Source organism: Protopterus annectens, chromosome 7.part1, assembly GCF_019279795.1.
Source record: "Protopterus annectens isolate FY-2018-M chromosome 7.part1, PAN1.0, whole genome shotgun sequence".
NCBI classification, from domain to species: domain Eukaryota; kingdom Metazoa; phylum Chordata; order Ceratodontiformes; family Protopteridae; genus Protopterus; species Protopterus annectens.
The window spans coordinates 335,930,181-335,945,981 of record NC_056740.1 but is presented as its reverse complement, the minus strand read 5'-3'; the positions used below and the strand labels follow the sequence as shown (position 1 = coordinate 335,945,981).

General features: G+C 40.4%; 1 protein-coding gene across 3 annotated transcripts in view; it reads left to right on the top strand.

The window, feature by feature from the left end:
- The window catches only part of ARIH2 (ariadne RBR E3 ubiquitin protein ligase 2), a 1,499,383-nt gene that overhangs the window by 19,361 nt on the left and 1,464,221 nt on the right, over nucleotides 1–15,801 (top strand). For all 3 annotated transcript variants that reach the window (XM_044078755.1, XM_044078752.1, XM_044078753.1), the window contains exon 2: nucleotides 12,204–12,531. In XM_044078755.1, the coding sequence (XP_043934690.1) occupies nucleotides 12,289–12,531 (243 nt within the window). In that variant the 5' untranslated portion in view covers nucleotides 12,204–12,288. The remainder of the gene's footprint in view (nucleotides 1–12,203; nucleotides 12,532–15,801) is intronic.

The following is a 15,801-nucleotide window of genomic DNA, read 5'->3' as shown; positions in this document are numbered from 1 at the left end:
ATTGTTGTATGAGAGAGAGGATATCCTGAGGTTTTACCAGACAGTTTGTGTGTTTCATTGAATTCCATTATTTCCTTCCTACATCCACTGTCTTCCATTAGAAACTAGTAGTGTGGAAGGAGGTCTTAAAACTTCTCACAAAAATAAGAGCGGTACTTGCGTATTATCGCAACCAGATTTTTGAGATAATACTGCTTTCTTTCCCGTGGGTAATTTTAAACCAGAAATGTATGCAGAGTCACACAGGCAAATTTTAAACCAGAAATGTATGCAGAGTCACACAGGCAATGTTATCCTAAAAAAAAAAAAAAAAACTTTGTTTAGATAGGAATAACAATGTAATATTTGAAAAATTAATATTTGTTTGAAGGTATGCTGTTCCCAAAATCATGTCACTCATACATTTCCAAGTCCTGTTATGCGTTAGGCACATTCCAAACAGTAAACCAGCAACTGAACAATCCACAAGTATGCTGCCATAAAACATCCACTAAACAGTCCAACAACAGTAAGTAGTGTCTACAAGGATAACACTGTCTGAATCCAAAAAATAAACCATTATTTTCAACGACTCCAAAAAAAATGATTATCGGACTACCACTTAACAGAACAGCATCGTTGTACAAGTACTTTATAAAGTGTGCACATACATATTCGCTTACTTATTCTCCTTAACTTCAGTTCTATTCAACAGTTTGCAACAATAAATCCAACAATTTACCAAAAAAGATTTGCAGGTCTCTGTGCCTTATTCTCTGAAGAAAGTATTGTACACTTATAAGTAATCCATGTTGCAGGACAGCAGAAGTTCAACCAAACATTTCCCAGGTGTCCATCTTTCATTTTCTGTGGCACGACAGCAGTGTGACCAACTTTACAGTACGTAGTCCAAGATTCACTTCTCCACGTTGATTTACCTTAACCAAATGTAAGGACAAACTTAAGTCATACCCACTGAAAACATCAAATTCCACCTTAACTAACTCCCACTACCTGTTTTTAGGCAAACAAATGTATTACCGCAACCGTGAAAATCTGGTTGCGATAATACGTAAGTACAGTAAGAGCAGTCAAAGAGGTTACACTAGGCCAATGAGGCATGGGGGGGTCTGTTTTGAGGGGGGGGTTGTGCCCATCTTGGATGTCTTTTGCCTGTTGTTGTTGTCTTTTGGCTTTTCCTGGTTAGGGGTCGCCACAGCGGAACTCCGGTCCGCTAATGATTGGTAGTTGATTATGTGCCGAGTTACCAGCCCTGACGCACAACCTTCAACGAAGGTATGCCCATTCACGCATGTCTCCACACAGAAGACGCTCTAGCTGAGAATCGAACTGGACAGCATCTTACTGTGAGGCGACAGTGCTACCGCAGCACCACCACCACGGGTCTCTTAGATGTCAGTTGCCTAATTATCTTAATTCAAGGAGAATGTTTTTGTATGATTGTTGTGCAATCGGTCTGTCAGAGGGAGAGTAGAAGTGTTCTTTATCCCTCCAAGACACCTACTTCTACATTAAGATTGCAAAATAGTATACCGCAGCACCACCACCGCGAGTCTCTTAGATGTCAATTGCCTAATTATCTTAATTCAAGGAGAACGTTTTTGTATGATTGCAAAATAATTAAGTCTGCACTTCCAGATTGGAAGCAGGTATTACCAGTTCAGGACCGCACTTTTCATTCTGGTGCATGCCCCCAAGAGTGTTCACTAGATGCACACTAGATGCACATCATAAATTGCCCGGCCAGGAGTCCAAAGTTGTGCATCTCTGGATTACTGTCTTCTTACTACACTGTGTCTGGTTGAGTGTAGGAATGCATCCCTGATCGAAGTCTTTGTTTCTCTTTGCGTACTTTTCTTACTTTCATAGAATGTGCATTCAGTACTGTAGCATGTTCAACCTTTCTCCACTGGGTCAGGAAGCTGTTTTTAGATTAGTTTTCTCAATTCTAGCAGGTTTTTCATGCCTTATGTCCGCTTTCATTTTGTGCTGTCTTGTCAATTTTCACCCGAGGGCTCTTCAGTGTACAGGCAGTTCAGGTTCAGTGGTCCAAACTTCTTTAGTCTCTCATATCCAGTTTAAAATTCCAGAGCCCGTTGACTACACCTGCAATATTGGTTAGACTGCTCCATTCTAAAATTGAGGAACCCTTTTCACTTTAATAACTCCCTGTCCTATGGAGTCATTTTTTTCATTCAGATAACATGATTGTCCTGTATCACAATAAACTATAAAAGGGACACATTTCTGCCTGCTGGCTTGAGAGGCTGTGAGAGTACAGTAGTGGATGATGCAGTCTTAGTACATCTTAGTAGTTAACTGCATCATGGGGAGGCCAGATCTTTTTGTGGACAGAAATGTACACCATCCCCTTATGCCTCACAAATGGTCACCAAGTCCCTGACCGAAGAAAACTGATTTTTCACCTCTGGAGCACTCTAGTGTGTGACCTTTTTGCCTGTCTGACAGATGCTGTGTCTGATCTTTTTTATTTTTTTGATTCCCCATATAGGGAAGCAGGTCTGATAAAAGGATTCCCTAGCATTTAAATAGAAGATGGACTCTCATGCTTTTCTCTCTTTCCTGTGAAGCTGGATTTTATCTAAAAAACAAACTTCTCAGAGCCAAGGTAATTTTTAAGGGTATTCTTTTTACCCAGATGGACATGATTTCCTCCTCTTCAGACCATTTCTGTTTTAGAAGCCCATCTATCTGTGTCACTTCAAGCTGTTACTCTGAACCATTCAGGGAAGTATTACTTGGATCTTCTCACTTTTGAACTTGCTGCTTGGTTTTTGTAGTTCCATTAGTGGCTAAAGATCTTGTCATAATCTCCATTTCCTCTTTCTAAGGTGCAATTCCCAGAAGACTTATCAGGATAAGTGGACCTGCTTTTCTTTTAGGCAACCAAAAAATAGCAGTTCCCTTTACAGCTCATGTTCTGTCAGTTACGTCTTTAACTGTCTAAACTCTTTGACTTTGGCCTCAGTTGCTCCTTTAGTAGGGTCAAATTTGCTGCCTTCTCCAACTTTCATTATGGTGGACTTTCCTCACCTGGTGTTTGTTAAAGTCTGTAAGTAGTAAGGCCTTATTAAGGGGTACATTTTTATCTGAGGCCCCAGCTCCCAAGTCTAGCTTCTGTCCTTCCTTGGCGACATTGATTTCTATGCTTGAAAACCTTTTTTTTCTGCCTTTTGGCCCTGCAGATTTAATATTCTCGTCTTGGGATAAGCTCTCTTTTTATCCGCTATGACTTTCAGGACAGTGTCGAGTTGGGTCTTTGTATCAGGCCTCCTTAATTTTCCAGTGAAAGGGCAATGTTCAGATCAGGCCAATCCTCCATGACAACAAAAGTTGCTGTGGGATCAAATTTTAACCCAGCAGTTATTCTGCTTGACTTTTTTTTCCTGAATATTTAACCATAATAAATATTTATTTAATTATATGGACACCTGCAAGATAACACACATTTTCATGAGATTTTCATATGGTCCGTACCAAATCTTTCCACAGAGACTGCATGTTGCTCGGCACCTTTGCCTAGTCTGGACTAGGTAAGAAAGTTTAAAATCTTGCCTTTTCCACATGGTGAGCTGATGCCATCAAAGTGTGCCACAGTAGACAAGAAATATCTCCACTCTATACTTTTCTTGTATATTCCAAGCTAAAGCTATTTTTTTCCAACTTATTAACCAGTTAAATGAACTGGTCATCATAAAAATGAAATGAAATAACTTGTACAGTAATGATACAGATGTTGTACTTAATTGATATTTTAGTAATGGTTAGTCAGATGAGCGTCTCACAGGTATTCATTCATTAAACCCAACCCATGATGGTCTTTTTTTTTGCTTTGTGTTTAAATGGAATTTTCATCTTGTGTATCCATGTGTATGTTTTTTTTTTTTCCTCATAAGGAAGTACCTTTTAGCCAATTCCTATGGTCCTTCTCTTTTGCCGTGAGCCCTTAGGTGAGGAATTGTTATGCTTCCCACATACTTCTGTATCAAGGGGACACATCCTTTACTTAAATAACAAGTGTTAAGTTATATTAAGGGGAGTTCTGTAGTAGCACTGCCTTTTTTTCTGCATGATTGAAATATCTGTTTTTCCCTTAAAGCTTTTTCTGTAAATCATATCCCTTGAAAGTGTTTCATTTCCTGAGTAATAGTAACAGTGATGTGTGGCTGATATGGGGATTAACCAAAACAGTCATAAAAGTGTGGGTACCTAATGGCAGTTCAACTGGTTTCAGTTATCAGTTCTCACCACATCACAGGAATAAAAGTCCTCTTCAGGAACACAGGTCATAAAGTCCTCTTCAGGAACACAGGTCATAAACTCTTTCAAGTATCCAAGTAAACGAGACACCAAGTAAAGGATAATAATTTATTGTAGTTAGCGCTTTTCAAGCGTAGGCTTCATCAGACTTTATACAAAATAAGAAATCGACTTTTTTAACAACTAATGAAACTAAAACCATTGGTCATAAATTATCCAATGAAACAGCAAGGTCATTAACTCATATCTAACACATGAAAGGCCTATGCTGAAAAATGCTGCAAACAGTTGCCTCAAAGCAATACTAAAAAATATTAAATATATTGCCTAAAATACAATGTCATATAAACTACTGACATATATACTAACATTCAATATCTAAGCTAAAATCTAAGCTAAAATCTGCACTAAACAAGTGCGTATAATTAAAACATTATATATGGTGATTAATACGAACAAGTAACATATAAACACCTTTGGATGACAGCAACTCTAATGCAGCTGAGTTGCAAACATAAAATAAAAACAGTCTGAACAACAAGTGCTTCAAATACTGCAGTGTGCAGAAAACACATAAGGTTCACATAATGCACTTAACTTATTTAAAGTGTTGGATTATTAAAATAAAACAAACATCACACTCTAGTTCATGATGTATCCAGGAAAGCAAAAAAGACAACATTAGGTAGACACAATAAAAACTCTAACTGAATACAGACGAAAACAGAGCCATATGACAATAAAAGTCACTAACCTGAAAGCATAACAGCTTGAAAATCCATTCAAAAGAACCAGCATATATATATTTATATATATTTTGATTGCTAACTAAACACCTTAATGTTACAGCAGCTCATAAATCCATTATAGATAGCAGTTTGTGTTGGCTCTCACTCTAGCTTGCTAGGCATTCATCATAGGGTGGTTTACATAATGTTAAAGTAACATAACACACACAATACTTTGACATATATAGAAGTGAAAGCATTGTGTTACAAGCTGTAACATACACTTAAGGTGTACATCAGCAGTAAAGCAGGTTAAAAAATAAATAAACCAAAAATACACCATTTGACAAAAACTCACTATAGCAGCACACTCAATCGTGGCAGATATTAAGACTTCACTCGCTGTTGAATGCACGACTCTGCGCTAGTCCTTAAACAGCAGTAACAAATAATACATAAACTCAATATAAATATATTAGATAGATATGCAATCTGCTCTATCTACCTAGGTCTCATAGTGGAACCCAAACGCTCCAAACAAGAAGAGGGGTATATAGGAAACATAACATAGTTATTTGGTTACTATCTGTTATTCAGTTAGAGTTTTTATTGTGTCTACCTAATGTTGTCTTTTTTGCTTTCCTGGATACATCATGAACTAGAGTGTGATGTTTGTTTTATTTTAATAATCCAACACTTTAAATAAGTTAAGTGCATTATGTGAACCTTATGTGTTTTCTGCACACTGCAGTATTTGAAGCACTTGTTGTTCAGACTGTTTTTATTTTATGTTTGCAACTCAGCTGCATTAGAGTTGCTGTCATCCAAAGGTGTTTATATGTTACTTGTTCGTATTAATCACCATATATAATGTTTTAATTATACGCACTTGTTTAGTGCAGATTTTAGCTTAGATTTTAGCTTAGATATTGAATGTTAGTATATATGTCAGTAGTTTATATGACATTGTATTTTAGGCAATATATTTAATATTTTTAGTATTGCTTTGAGGCAACTGTTTGCAGCATTTTTCAGCATAGGCCTTTCATGTGTTAGATATGAGTTAATGACCTTGCTGTTTCATTGGATAATTTATGACCAATGGTTTTAGTTTCATTAGTTTTTAAAAGTCGATTTCTTATTTTGTATAAAGTCTGATGAAGCCTACGTGGTGCGCTTAACTACAATAAATTATTATCCTTTACTTCGATGTCTCGTTTACTTGATACTTGAAAGAGTTTATGACCTGTGTTCCTGAAGAGGACTTTATGACCTGTGTTCCTGAAGAGGACTTTTATTCCTGTGATGTGGTGAGAACTGATAACTGAAACCAGTTGAACTGCCATTAGGTACCCACACTTTTATGACTGTTTTGGTTTATGAACTTTTTTCCTGTGTGGGCACCGTGCTCTGTTTGCTGTGTGTGGCCTTTTTTTGCTTTGATATGGGGATTAGCTGACCTTGATTTTTATAGTAGGCTGTCCTCCTTTAAGGAGAAAAACTCATAAGGTTCACCAAAATAATTTCAGGATGCATGTGGTTGGAATTGCCATAAAAGTATATGGTATTTTGCATTTCTGGTACCACCCTTCAGAACTTAGAAGTGCTTCTGTTAGGCAGTAGTGTATATTTCTTGGCTTAGTTGTAGCACTGTGGATTATTATTTTTTTTTTTTTTATTTCCTTGCTGTGCATGAAGGAATCTGACCTTTGCCCTGCAACCCCCCCCGATACACAGTGACTAATTTGATGTTCTTCGTGTTTCACTGTTGCAGTCATTACACTTGGGTTATCCTGCTGGCAGGCTACCCTCAGTCGGCCTGAATTCCAAAGTCTAGGTCCGGCGTCGGTTGCTGTCGCCTCTTCCCTGACGTCAGTGCGCCAGGGGTATAAAAGATGCAGCCAAAGCAATTTTCTTCGGTCTTTCTTGCCGCGCGGTGCCCAAAGCAGAAGCAGTTCGCAGGTGCCGGTCGGGCTACTCCTGAGATTTTTGTGTTCGAATTTCAGATCCGAAGTCTTCATTAAAAGCTAAGTACCCATTGAGGAAAACTTTTTTTCTTGCTCCAGACCGATGTCAGAAAAAGTTAATAATTGTATTTCTTGTGGGAAGCAAATACCTCATAAGGATTTTCATTCTTACTGTATTCCTTGCCTGGGCCCTGACCATGACGTTGCTTGTTGTCGGTTTTGTGCTAGATTTAACCAGCGCACTGTAAAGTGCTGGTACGATTTTACTTTTCACTATTTTGGCAGAAGATTTAATTACACAATGCCGTCGGACAGCCAACAGACTACCGCAGTTCACAAGAAACGCAAAGAAACAGAAAAGGACAGGCATCTGAGGTCTAAAACCGACGAGGCTTCTTTTAAGCCAGTCGCCGGCTCTGTGAGGCACTTTCACAGCCCCCTGACACTTGCTAATTTGGACCTGCAGGCCGCTACAGACTCCCACGTGGAGTCGCCTAGGCCGCTGGAAGCTCAAGGTATTAGACCTTCGGAAACTATTTCCTCAGATGGGTCTGGAGCCGCTGAGCAGGTATCTGCTTCTGAGTGTGTTTTCAGACTTACTCATTTGTATATTAAAGCGACTCCAGCTACAAAGGCAAAGACTAAAGCATCTTTAAAGACAAAGAAACAAGTACAACAGCCTCATGGTCAGGCCTCAATGCCCAAAAAAACAGATGCTCAAAATGGCCGAAGACTTAACTTTGATCAGGGGTTCCAATCCCCCTCCTGATAAGAGGCTTAGGCAAGAGACCGAATATAGATCAGGTTTCCATTTCTTCAGATTCCTCTTCTGATCAGGAATACTCTCTTCCTCCCTATGAGGATTCTGATGTTGAAGAATCTATCCCTTCAGCCTCTCCTCCTGAGGATTACTCTTTTTTTGGGGAAACCTTGCATACCATGAGGGAACATTTCCACTGGGAGAGCCAAGATTATTCTGAATATAAGAAAAGGCTCAGGAACTTCCTTTTACTACCACGGCACATGCCCCTAGCTATTCCGCCTGTGTTAGACATTGTAGATGCATTTTCAGAGTCCAGTCTAACCCCTGACTCCATACCTCCAGCTCCTGTTAAGCTGGACAGGTACTATAGGGTGCCTAACTCTCATAAATTCCTTTTCAAGAACCCTGCTGCTGACCCAGAAACTATTTCTCAGGGTCCCAAAGGGGTCAAGGCATCCACTGCAAAAAAAAAAAAAAACCCAACCCCCCTCCGACAGGGATTCTAGGGCATTAGACAGATGGGGAAAAGATTTACACCTCTGCTACCTTGCCTGTAAGGGCTTTAAATTGTCAGTTTCAAATGCTCAAATATCAGCAATATATTATGTTGCTGCTTAAACGGAAAATGTTGATAAATTCTGAAGGTGCAGAAAACAAATGCAGGATTTATTGCATGCAGCTGAGCAAGTTGGAAAGCATACTTTGCAATGTGATTTTGATTCTTTGGAGGCCTCCTGCAGGGCCGCTGTCACGGGTTCTGTCACTAGGAGGCATGTTTGGTTAAAGGAACAAAATTTACCAGATCATGTTAAAGCAAATTTATTAGATGCTCCATTACAGCATGATACTTTGTTTGGTGTTAAAGCAGAAGAGGTGTTAAAGAAAATGGAGGACAAAGCTAAAAGCTAAATCTATGCAAACAGTCAAGGGTTTCTTACAGGTACAGCCTCCAAGATTTAGCAGACACTGGCCTACAAAGATTTGGTCCTTTCCAGTGTCAGACAGACCACAAAGGGGCAGATACAGACGCCCAAGAGGCAGATCCCAGCCCCAAGGTTCATACAGATCTAAACAATGGGGTGCTTCTACCTGCAAAAGTGGAGAAGCCAAATTAAAGCCTTACAGGAAACCATCCCAATGACTTTTCCCTGCCTGTGCCAATTACTTATCTTCTGGCAGCACCTTTAGTGGGAAAACTAGCACTTTTTTCTCAAAATTGGCACCTAATAACCCAGGACAAATGGGTCTTAGACATAATGTCACGGGGCTACAAGTTTCACTTTCATACCCTGCCAAGGGCAAACGATTGGCCAGACCTACCAAAAAACCAATGGGTAGAGGCACAAAAACAAGTCTAATCACTCATGGACATGAGGGCCATTTAACAAGTACCAGAACGAGCAGGGACAAGGATTTTATTCAAGACTGTTCTGGGTACCCAGAAAGGACAAAGCCTGGAGACCAATACTGGACCTATCTATTCTAAATACATGTCTGGATACACCAAAATTCAAAATATTGACCTTAACAGCAGCTTCTGCCCATGCTGGGCAAGAAGGCTTGGCTTGTGACTTTAGACCTAAAAGAGGCATACCTGCATGTCCCAATCAGACAACATGCAGAAGATACCTCCGATTCAAAGCTGGCTCAATGCACTACCAATTCTCTGCACTGCCCAGTTAACTGCAAGAAAAATTCTGCAGGCTTTGGGCTTCATGGCATCCTGCATTCTACTAATTCCATATGCAAGACTGCATATGAGGATACTTCAGTGGTACCTAAAAAGTGTTTGGACTCAACATTGCCACAGCCTGGAAACAATAATTACTCTCATTCTCTGCCTTCAACAGGAGTTTCGATGGTGGGCGAAGGCCTGTCACCAGAACAAGGGACCGCCATTCACCTTACCCCCAGCTAGGCAGACATTGACAACGGATGCATCAGATTATGCCTGGGGGGCACACATGGCAGGAAGATGTATTCAAGGCACATGATCCACCAACCAAATGCATCTACTTATCAATCAAAAAGAAATGTTAGCTGTTCAGAATGCCCTGACAGCCCTCAAGGACCTACTTCATCCGGGACAACTACTGATAAAGACAGACAATCTCATGGTCATGTGGTATATAAACAAGCAGGGAGGCACTCGTTCTTACCCCCTCTGCAGACTAGCCATGACTTTGTGTGACACAGCATTGATTTACCAAGTACATCTGCAGGCACAATTCCTGCCAGAAAAAATAAATACTCTGGCAGACGAACTAACCAGAAACCTCATGGATCCCCACGTGTGGAAATTGGATCCACAAGTCTTCAACATGATAACTAGGAAATGGGGATGCCCGGACATAGACCTATTTGCCTCTCCTCACAACTGCCAACTAAAGAGATTCTGCACAAGGACTTATCACAGACAAGCATGGAAAGTGGATGCCCCATCTTTCAGCTGGAAAAACTTAACAGCATATGCCTTTGCTCCTCTGCCTCCCCTCCCCAAGGTACTCCTAAAGGTCAGATAAGCCAAAAATGATACTGATGCCCCAGACTGGCCCCGCCAGCACTGGTATCCAATCCTAAGGAACTTGTCTCAATGCCCAGCCTGGACCTTGCCTCAAATACCTCCCCTACTGTCCCAACAAAACAATGAAGATCCTGCACAGCCAACTCGACCTTAAATCTGGCAGCATGGCGGATAATGTAGTCATACAAAACACACCTCTCACTAAAGCAGTGATGGATGTCATTTTGGAGGCCAGGAGGCCTAGTACTAGAAAATCCTATGCCGGAAAATGGAAGAGATTCTGTTCCTGGAACCAGGCACAAGGAATTGACACAGCAGTACCAAATATTCCTCAGATTTTGCAATACTTAACTGAGATGTTGGACAAAGGTCTATCCTTTTCATCAATTAAAATTCATGCTTCTGCCATTTCTGCTCATTACAATACAGAGCCACCAATTTTTTCTCACCCTTTGTTAAAGCAATACCTGAGAGGAGTCAAAAACTTAAGGCCTCCAAGGAGATCACCAATACCTGCATGGGACCTCGGTTATGTTTTGGAAAAACTTACTTTGCCTCCTTTTGAGCCAGCCGCTACAGCGGATATAAAGTTTTTATCTTGGAAAACAGCTCTGCTCCTAGCAATAACCTCTGCAAAACGAGTCTCAGAGCTGCAAGCACTCATGGCTGTGGAACCTTTTTATCATATTTTTATCCAGACAGGGTTTCTCTGAGGACAAATCTGACATTTATGCCTAAGGTAGTGTCCAGTGTGGCCCTTAACCAAACTATTCATCTGCCTACTTTTTATCCAAACCCAGAGAGTAAGGGGGAGAGAATTCTGCATTCTTTGGGCATGCACAGACAGCTACGCTTCTACTTGAACAGAACCAAAGCTTTCAGAAAGACTGAGCAACTATACTAGTGGCTTATGCTGCAGGATCACAAGGAAAGGCTATCTCAAGCGGACTATTTCAAAGTGGATAGGCCACTGCATTCGTTTCTGCTATTCACAACATGGCAAGCCAGTGCCTAAGGGCATTAGGCCACATTCAACCAGAGCAGCAGCCACTTCAGCAGCCTTCCTCAGGGGAGTACCAACGAAAGACATTTTAGAGGCTGCTACCTGGAGTTCAGTGCACTCCTTTCCAAAGCACTATCATTTACCACTCTACTCTAAATCCAGGGCAGGCTTTGCAACTGCAGTTCTGCAGGGCCTCATAGCCGCTCCTAATGCTATTTTAGCTCCAGCCTCCCAACCATAGCTTTGGGATTCAACCCAAGTGTAATGACCAGTGAAACACGAAGAACATAGTACAGTTGTGTACACTTACAATAAATGTAGCTGTACGACTGTATTCACTGTTGCAGTCCAGGTTACCCTCCCACCATCCCCCATCTCTTTGCTGGAACTTATCTACACTTCTCTAATCTATACAACCTATGTGGTGTATTTGCTTGTAGATGAAGGTATTATATTTTTTGCTGCATGCATGTTTTATTGGCATATTTTTAGCCTACCTTTTTGGGGACACCTGACATCTGGGGCAAGAAAAACTGAAGAAAATGGCGTCATCTGCATCTTTTGTACCCCTGGCGCACTGACAGGGAAGGGGCGACAGCAACCGAAGCCGGACCTAGACTTTGGAATTCAGGCCGACCTGAGGGTAGCCTGCCAGCAGGATAACCCAAGTGTAATGACTGCAACAGTGAATACACTCTAACATCTACATTTATGGTAAGTGTACACAACTGTACTTTATCCATTTTATTGCGCAGCTTGCACAGTTTTGAAGCTTGTGTTTCCAAATGTTAGCCCTAAAGAGAAGCATTACATATTATTAGCAGATGATCTTTTATGGTTTAATTATTTTTTGTATAAACTAGAAAGTGTTTGATTGTTTGCATTAAACAAGAATGAGAAGCGATATTTACCATAACATGTTTTTGTTTGTTTGCAGAGTCATGGTGGACGAATAGTCAACTTCAGGTTGTGTGGGCAGCACTGACCATTCTTTAGAGATTCTGCTTTTTCTAGTACAAAAAATGTCTGTGGATATGAATAGTCAGGGGTCAGACAGCAATGATGAGGACTATGACCCTGGTTGTGAGGAGGAAGAGGATGAAGGCCCTGACATGGATGATTATTATGCTGATGTTGCAAATGATGTGGAGCAGCAGCCAGCTGATGACTTTGACCCTGAGGAGTATCACTTCACTTGCTTGACCTATAAGGAGTCTGAGAGTGTCCTGAATGATCATGTGACCAATGTGGCATCAGTGCTTCAGGTGAGCTGCCATCTGTGTATCTGCCAAAGCGCCCTTTATCGGTGGCATTTTCTTTGTAGTAGTCTCAATGTTACTTATCTGGTTATATCTGTACAGTGAAACTCTTCTTAAAATGCATTGTGTAATATTAGTTGGTGTAGGGGTTTAGGTTGCATGCTATAGTTTCTATGGCACGGGGTTTAATTCCGTTAGCCTTTGTTTGCCTACTGTGTGACCTGGAGCAAGTCACTTAAGCAGACATTGCTCTGAGGTCACTCCATTATTGTTGGAGTTTGCTGTCTCACCCAGCAACATGTATGATTCCTATTTTGTTTTTTGTTGGTCATTCCATGGTAGTGTGACTAAATGTAGCAGTATTGCCCATCAAGGTAGGATATTGTAAACAGAATAACCTCAATCTTGTTTAGAAGTCTTCATCTTTTTTAATGTTTTCAAGTATTTCCTTTTTTTATTTAAGTAGATGTCTGCATTCCTTACTCCATGCCAAAGTCCTTAATCACACAAACATCAGTGACTTTACATGATTTCAAGATTGTTTTTTAATAAGGCTTCATTCAGACATATATCTTTTATGCAGGTATATGTGTTCACAGACTGTTGTAGAACATTGTAGACCAGTTTGATTAGTTTCAAATATGTAATGACCGTCTTTGGGAGAGGATCATCAGAATAATCAGTCATTATGTTTGGGTTTACCTACCTTCTGATTTCCCTTGACCCATCTGGTTTTCCATAGCTGTTTCTTTTTCCTGTGAAGGCTAACATTGACTTCACTCCTGCAAAGGTTCTGATGTAGGTAGTGAGAGACTCCTGTATACATCCAGCATTAACTATGCTGTCTTCAGTTCACTTTCGTATAGGAGAGCTGATTGAAGGCCTGATGCCATGCTGGCATTTCCAGCTGTGTAGTAGTACACTTGCTTCCACTTGCATTTGGTATGGAAAAAGGTTAAAGAAAGTATGGAAAGTCATCATCTTGGCTTATGCTGAAAAAGGGATATGTTTTTTTTTCTGTTAATATTCATCTTTCAGATATTCTTATGGTGGATTCATTGCCATTTTCCAGATTACTTTTGTAGGTTTACATTTTTGCTGTATTTTGAATTCTTGTTTAGCAGTTTTCTGTTCTTATTTGGCAGTAATGTATTGCATCATTATAGGTAAACGGCCCACTTCTGGAAATGTATGGTTTGCAAGTCAAACAACATATATTGTGTTTTGCATGTCTGATGCCTCTTATCAGAGATGGGTTATGGTCAAATGGGATTCTAGGCAGGGTAATAAACTGGCATCCCCTCACCCACAGCCATGCCAGTATCCCATTACTTGGCTGTGTCTCCTCTGTTACCGTAAAGCACAGTTCAGACCTGTCGGTGTGCATACCATTTCTTATTTTACTCATACAGTGATCACAGATTTGGATGTAATTTAAAATTTTCAAATTTAATAGCAAAAACACTGGGAGCTTTTGTTTAAAAAAAAAAAAAAAAAAAAAAAAAAACTTTTACACTGAAAACAGACTTGGCATAGGCAACAGTAAATGCCTCTTTCCTTAAAACTCAAATTTATTGAAAATGCATCTGGCAACCCACTAAAACTACAAGGCATGTGCTGGGACTTATCATGGACAGTGGGTTAAAAATCTAAGTGCTATATAAATTCATATATATAAAATGTATTTCAATAAAATATTTAAATACAGTCTGTATCAGTGTTGTCTTGGTAAGAAAAAAACAGGGTCCACCTTATGAAGGTACTCAAAAGACTTGAGGATGAATTCAGTTTCAGCAGTACTGCTCTCCTTTGCTTGCTGACTTACCTCTCCATTCAGATGGGGGCATCCTCCTTGGGTACCCTCGACCACTGTCGAGGGGAGAAGACACTGGTGTATAACCACCTGGCTGGAGGGGAGGGCATAGCGCCCTCCCCCCGCTGGGATGGCACCTTCTCCCCTCCAGTGCTGGGAGTCTGTTACTTCCAGGTCACAAGGAGGACCGCACCACTGGGCCAGGCTCCCCCTCCACAGACGTCCACTAGGGGTGACAGAGGAGTGTCCATGCCACCCGCCATGTGGACGGGACCTCTCCCCCCCCCCACTGCTGGAAGGTGAGGGGGATAGACACCATCCCGCCTCTCACATTATTCATAAAATCAGCATACATAGATTCCAAAGCAAAGTTTACCATAGATAAAAATGTCTGAATGCCTTCATGTGAAAATTGGAGGTGTACATTAACTTTTGCATGTAATTTTAGATGTATCTAATGTACAAAATGCATTTAAACTCTGATAATCTGCCATATCTGCCGTACGAGTAAAAACGATCTTCAGATTCACTTCGAAAAGACAAATCTTTATCTAAATTATAAATATTCTGTTCTTTGTTTAAAAAAATGTACAAGATGTATTTTGTGTACCAAGCAAAATAAATCTTTCTTTATAACATGCAATCTCGGCATAACTGTAGGGATAAATTTCAGGCCATGATTAAGAACAGAGTATTCAAACTCATTCAGTACATAACCTGATAAGTTAATAATATATGATTCATCTCTAAAAATCATTCTCAACCAGAATTTCACAGTAAAGTTCTACAGTCGATTCCACCTGACCCGCTTGTAGTTCTTCAAATGGCTGTCTTTCCCCTTTCTCTGAAGTAGTTCTAGTTCTTTTATTGGCACAATTGTCTCTGTTATCAGACCTTTCCTTTCCGAAATGTCCTGTGCAGGTAACACGAGTCCTGAGCTGACGGAAGCATATTCTCCCGGCTCACTTTCCCATTCAGTTGAGACTTCCGAGCCCACACTGGAGTCGCCATTATGCCTCTGCCCCTTTGACGTAGCTTCTTATTGGTTAACCGGGAAAATTCAGAGCTGTTGCTGTAATCTTTTAAATCCCGATTCAGTTTGTATTTTTTAGTAATCAACAGTTCTTTTTAAAAATCTATTCACTTGTTTTGAATGTCATTTAGACACTGCTTCATACGTTCTACACTAGTAACTCTTTCCTGCGATGCTTCAAAATTTGGTTTAGGTGCAATTATTCTCCCAAGAAGGCAAGCCAGTAGCTTATGCATCTAGAACACTTACCCAGACTGAGGTGCAATGTGCTTAGATTGAGAGAGAACTTTTGGCAGTAGTGTTTGCATGCTCCAAGTTTCGTGATTATTTCTGTGGTCGAGAAATCCAGATTGAAACCGATCACCAACCTTTGGTTATTATTTTAAAGAAGCCTATGCATTCAGCTCCTGTGAGATTACAAAGAATGATG